At 51.2% G+C, this 6,000-nt stretch overlaps 1 protein-coding gene across 1 annotated transcript in view; it reads left to right on the top strand.

The window, feature by feature from the left end:
* Positions 1-2,116: 2,116 nt before the first annotated feature.
* Positions 2,117-6,000, top strand: part of SHISA9 (shisa family member 9) — a 228,461-nt gene continuing 224,577 nt past the window's right edge. The window contains exon 1 of the mRNA XM_081169636.1: positions 2,117-3,492. Within this exon, the coding sequence (XP_081025762.1) occupies positions 2,870-3,492 (623 nt within the window). The 5' untranslated portion in view covers positions 2,117-2,869. The remainder of the gene's footprint in view (positions 3,493-6,000) is intronic.

Raw genomic sequence — 6,000 nt, 5'->3', positions numbered from 1 at the left:
CCTAGAGAGGCCAGGGATTGAACCTTGAACCTCCTGCACAGAAGGCAGATGCTTTGCCGCTGAGCTACAGACCTTCATACCAACAGCACAGTGACACCATGTCTTGCAGCAGATATAGGTGTAAAGAGGGAGTATGGCAGGGACAGAAGAGAGCAAAACAGTCCACTCCATGTCTGCCACCTTACCCACCTTATCAATACAGCATTGCCACCACAGAGCACAAATACTAACTTGAGCTTTGTGTATGTGAATTTATAGATCACCATAAACGTATGTGGCACTTTACAAAGTATGACAGATCCCTATTCCAAGGAGCTTACAATCTAATATGTGATATGGGGAGGCTATGGAGGAAAAAGAGAGGTGGAGGAAGGACATTCAGTTATGTGCATCTTCCCCCAAAAGTCCTCATGCTGTGCTACTAATATAAGTGGAAGTCAATACTGTCTTCTGACTAGTGTGATGGCATCATGGAACCTGGACTCCAGCTCATCTATAGATGTAGTGGATCATCTTAGATCATCATATCAGGCCATCATATTTCACTGCCCTTCTCTACTGTGAATATAACAGGGCTTATTCTGCAGGGAAGCATGGTAAACAAGGCGGAACATTAGACACACTGGAAAAAGTGGCACATGAAATAATGCTCATACCATAACACATGTGCGGCAGTCTTGGATCCCTCCCCCATGTGTCCAGAGTTTTGCAAAACATCTGCGGAAAAGGGCACCCAAAATGATCAAGGGGCTGGAACAACTCTCCTGCGGTGAAAGGTAATCAAATTTTACCTTTGGGGGGAAAAGTGTGTGTGTGGAGGGGGTAATGATAAAGGTCTGTATTAAATTATGCATGGTGTAGAGAAAGTGGATAGGGAGATGTTTTTCCTCCTTTCACAATACTAGAAACCAGATTCATGTAATGAAACTCAGTGCTGGGAGATTCAGGATATAGGATCAGAAAAAACTATTCACACGGTGCATAGTTATACTATGGAATTGGCCGCCCCAATATGTGGTGATGGCAGCCAGCTTGGATGGACTTAAAGAAGGATTAGACAAGTTCATGGAGAACAGGACCATAAGTCTTGTACCAAGTTAGACCTTTGGTCCGTTTATTGTCTCAGCAGTGACTCTCCAAGATTTCAGATGGAGGTCTTGGCTAGCACTACCCGCGGACACCAGGAATTGCAGCTGGGACCTTCTACATGCACAGCAGATGCTCTGCTACTTGCCCTATGGCCCTTCCCGAAACGGTTATCCATGGTTACTTGTCATGATAGCTATATGTATTTGCCACCTCCAGAAACAGAGGCAACATGCTTCTGAAAATCAGTTGCTGGGAGAACAGGAGCAGAGCACTATTACACACCAACCCAATCTCTGATTCCAGGGGCGGGTTGCATTCTCAGTTTCTAGAGAACGAAGGTCAGCAGAGACTGTGGTGTCTTTAGGATGTATGGTTTTCTTTCCACACATATACAAGCTAAGCATAGGATGGAACTGCTGACAGCATCAACATTCCCTTAGATCTTGATTTCCCTTTAGGTTTCTTGAACCCTCCCGCCAAAGTGCAGCTTAGGCTTAGCACTTAACAGAACAGGTTTCTCACCCCCCCTTCCAGCCTGCTTCCAGATCTCTCTCTCTCTCTCTCTCTCTCTCTCTCTCTCTCTCTCTCTCACACACACACACACACACACACAACACCATACACCCCTCTGATTCTTGTTCTCCTACATAACAGGTAGGTGAAATGGAAGGGCTAGGCCTACCTATTTGTTCTATGGCACAGAGCAGCTTTGGTTATGCTAACTGTGGTGCTTAACTAGCTAGCCAAAGTCATTACTTTAATAATCTGATAATGAGCATTATCAGAGCTCCAGTCCCTGGGTTTCTAGTAAAAAAAAATACCCCAAAGTAGACCCCCATCCCTCAAGCCTGGAGTTTGCCCACTCCTGGAATAAACTGGTTCTGAAAGATGCTGGAGGAAGTGGGCGGTTGGCTGTGTCACCCCTTCCCCCCAAAAGCAAACTGGCCCAAAATCTGTTATGGATGTGCTCTCCCTGTTTCTCCAAGTTGCTTGCCCCACCCGCTCAGAGCCTTTGGTTCCGACCTAATTCTATGCCCGACTGCTTTCCCACCGGTGAGGTGGGGCACACGCGAACTGTTCCTGGCTCCCATGCCAGGAAGAAGCTGCAGTCTCCTCCCCTCTCCTCCTTGCAGGAGAGGCCGGGGAGGGCGCGCGTCTTCTAGCAAGAGAGTTTCCCTGCTGGAGAACTTGGCGAGGTCTCCTCTGCCCGTTGGTGTGCGAGCTGGATGGCAGCTGGAGAGCGAAGCCAGTTGAGTCGCGTCCTCCCCTCCCTCTAGAGACACCATCGCTTCTCCATCTCCCCGCCCCTCGCAACCACCTACCGCTGCAAAACCGCTCTGCAGCCGCTGCCGCCGCCACCACCCCGCGCTCCGATTTCCCCAGAGGCTTCTTGCCCCTTCCGCCCCCCTCGCCGACCACCCTCCTCCGTGCTTTTGGACCCTCACTCATCCACGCTCGCTTTTCCTGCCTGTCTCCACGCTCCACAAGTGCCGCGCGCAGTTCACTCCCCGCGCTCTGAGGCTTCGGAAGGTGGGGGGGGGGGAGAGAGAAAGAACAAGAGAGAGAGATTGAGAGAGAGAGAGAGAGAGAGAGAGAGAAGAGGTGGGACTGGCACCCCCGCCCCCCAGCTCCGCATGCTCGGCAGAGGCGGCCCTGCAAAGCTGCGCGGCCGCTAGGAGCTTCCTAGCGCGCTGAAAGCCACGGAGCTGTCCACGGTTCTGAAACCCCGCGCGGGCTGCCAGGCGAGCGGGCTCCCCGCGGTTGCCCGAGAGCCCCCTTTATGTGCAGTTCTTGGCGCATCGCAGCAGCGTCGAGCGGCTTGAGTTGCGGCGGCGGCGGAGACAGCCTCAGCTCGCCCGGGCTGGCGCTGAGAAGGATGAAGGGCTTCCTCCGGCTGTTCTTGAGCTACTTGGTGGCGGACCTCCTCACCCTTTTGTGCCGGGCGCAGGAAAAAGCCGGGCAGCACTTGGGCAGCATCGTGATGCTCTCCGGGGGGAACCAGAGCCGAGAAGGGGAGCAGCACGTCGACGCCTCGGAGCCGCCCCCGACCCCGGAGGAATGCAGGGGCTACTACGACGTGATGGGCCAGTGGGACCCGTCGTTCAATTGCAGCGTCCGGGAATACCCTTTCTGTTGCGGCACTTGTGGCTTTCGCTTCTGCTGCAAGTACCGGAAGGGCCGCTTGGATCAGGATATCTGCACCAACTACATCAAGCCCCCCTGGCTGAACGGGCGCAAGACGCCCAACCGCCCTGTCGACCCTTCCCACGACCCCACCCGAGACAAAACCAACCTCATCGTCTACATCATCTGCGGGGTGGTGGCTGTCATGGTATTGGTGGGCATCTTCACCAAACTGGGGCTGGAGAAAGCGCATCGACCTCAGAGGGAACACATGTCCAGGTAAGGCGAGGCTTAATCACATTTTTTCGGATGTTGTGTAGTGGGGGCTGACGACCCGCGAACTCAACACGAGCACAGAGGCGGCCACCTGCCCCAGTCTCTGTGCGCGTGTTGAGCCTAAGAAAGAACTCCCGCTGGCCTTAAAAGCCATGACTACAAAACCACCGTCGCTGGAGTCCCCCGCCTCCCCACTTTCTTCAGGGCGCGCTCTCTCCCCCTCGATGGGGCATGTAAGAACCAGTAGCCACCCCCTGGTGTGTTAGCCAGATGCTTGCACAGGGATTAACGCACATGTCTTGGCGCAGCGGCGGCCGAGCAGCTCCAGATAGTGAAAAGATTGGGTGAGGGGCGCGCGCGCACAGAAGCTCACTCATGATGGAGAAGCGCAGCAACAGAAAAAAACAAAAACAAATGTGGCGTTTAACTCTGCTTGCGAGGTCTGCCGGTAACACTCTCTCTCTCTCTCCCCCCACACCGCTTTCCAACTGTTGCGCTTACGGGGCAAACTTCTCCGCAGTGGCTTGTAAACACTGTCTCTTTCTCTCACACACCCACCCCTTCATTTGAGCATCTCCTTGGTTTCCAGGTACAAAGCGGGCACAATCTCAGCTCGCGGGTGCTTGAGCCTCCACACCTGAGAAACAGAACCTGCTCCCTAACATTGAACGGAAAGGATGAAGCACAGGAGGGAGATTGCAGAGAAGGACCCCAGACTGAGGGTCCTGATGAGACAGAAGTTCATATAATACCTCACTTTACAATGAGGCTAACGAGGAGGTGGACTGGCGTCTCTGTGTTGTGTTGTACGCTTTGCATCTATCAAGTAACTGGCTGTTTCAGATCAAATATAACACACACACACACACACACACACACACACACAATGGCAAATTAAGCTGATGGGTGCTGCTCTAAGCACAAGCTGGCAATCAGGCAAGTGGGCACAATCCCACTTTTGGCTGCCTCTCCCTGCCATTCTAAATACACACACGCACACACACTCCCCCCAAATTGTGTCAACAGTAGAGAATCAAAGACCCAACCCGTTTGTCAAATCATTCGGTCTGTCTGATTCATTATGCTAATCCCCAACACATGAAAGCAAAACAGATGGGGAAAGACATTTGCAGATAAAATAAAAACAATTACAAAAAAGAGAGGAGAAGCAGCAGCAAATAGCTCTATTAAATTGATCCCAGCATAGCCAAGGGAACTTTCAAAATGAAGGCTGGAGTTGCCAGGATGCCTTCAGATGGACAGGGCTGTTTTGCTCTGGAAAGGTATAACTCAAAGGTAGTCTGGTTCCTCATCTCTTCCCGGTATCCTCCTTTCCCCTCCCATGGACTCTGCACCTGGAGCATCTCCTTGTCCAAGATCTTGCTATTGCTTTGTGATTAACAGCCTCCCCCTGCAACGAGACACCCAAAATAGGATTCAGAATGCATCACCCGTTCTTTCACTAGCAATTATTTGCTATTTATAAACTGGCTGATGGGTGATCATTTTTACTACCAAGGAGGAGAGCAGCAGAGCACAGGAATTCGCAGGCAACCCAACATGCTGTGAATCCAGGGTTACAAGTGGAGGGTTATCCAAAAACACCCTCCTGGCCTTGAGATGGCTCAGCCACTAAATGAACGCCAAGAGCAGGTGGAGAGTGAGGTTCCATTCTGTCCTCTGCCCCTCAAATCTTGGCAGAGGTTTGGGCACCCTGCTGCCTCCCTGCCTCTGCTTCTATAGTGTCTACGTGGACAGGTATGTTGAAAAGGTGACACGGCGACAATGAGCAGGACAACCTCTGAGCTAGGAAGGGGAAGTGATTGTTTGCCTCTGGTTAATTTGTGGCAAGTGCCTGTGCTCATCGTTCAGAGGTTCAGTTCCATGCAAAGATTGTCTTGCAGAGAAGCAGGAGCCTCCCAGCAACTCCACCTGTTTCCCCTTGTGGGTCTTTTATGCTTGGAACTCTCTCAGGTTCTTTAGATGGAGCTATGCATGGAAGGAAGATAGTTCAGTGCCTTTGCATGCAGAAGGACACAGGTTCAATCCCCAGCATCTCCAGGTAAGGCTGGGGAAAATCCCCTTCCTGAAACCCCCAAAAGCTGCTGTCAGTCAGTGCAGATGGTGCTGAGTTAGATGGACCAACAGTCTGACTCGCTATAAGGCACCTTCCTATGTTTCTCTTCAACTCCCTCCTTAAAACCCATCATTTATACAAATCTTCTCATGCTTAATTTTTGCCTGCCTTCCTCCAACATCTTTCCCCAACCTCAAGGAAGTCTAAATATCCCAGAAAGGGGAAGATTAGGCATTATAAATAGCGGTCTTCAAATATCTGAGAGAGATGGGGATAATTCATCCCCCGTTAATCTAGAGTATAGGACTCAAACCTTCACATCCCAGCAAAGTGAATGGCAACTAAACATTAGGAAATATGTCCTGGTGATAAAAGCTGTTGAGCATTGGAATTGAGTATTTCAGAAGGTGAGGGTTTCTCCTTCATGAAAGGTG

This window comes from Podarcis bocagei (genome assembly GCF_964188305.1).
Source record: "Podarcis bocagei genome assembly, chromosome: 14".
Lineage (NCBI taxonomy): Eukaryota > Metazoa > Chordata > Lepidosauria > Squamata > Lacertidae > Podarcis > Podarcis bocagei.
The sequence above is the reverse complement of the archived record's forward strand: the minus strand, read 5'-3'. Positions and strand labels throughout refer to the sequence as shown.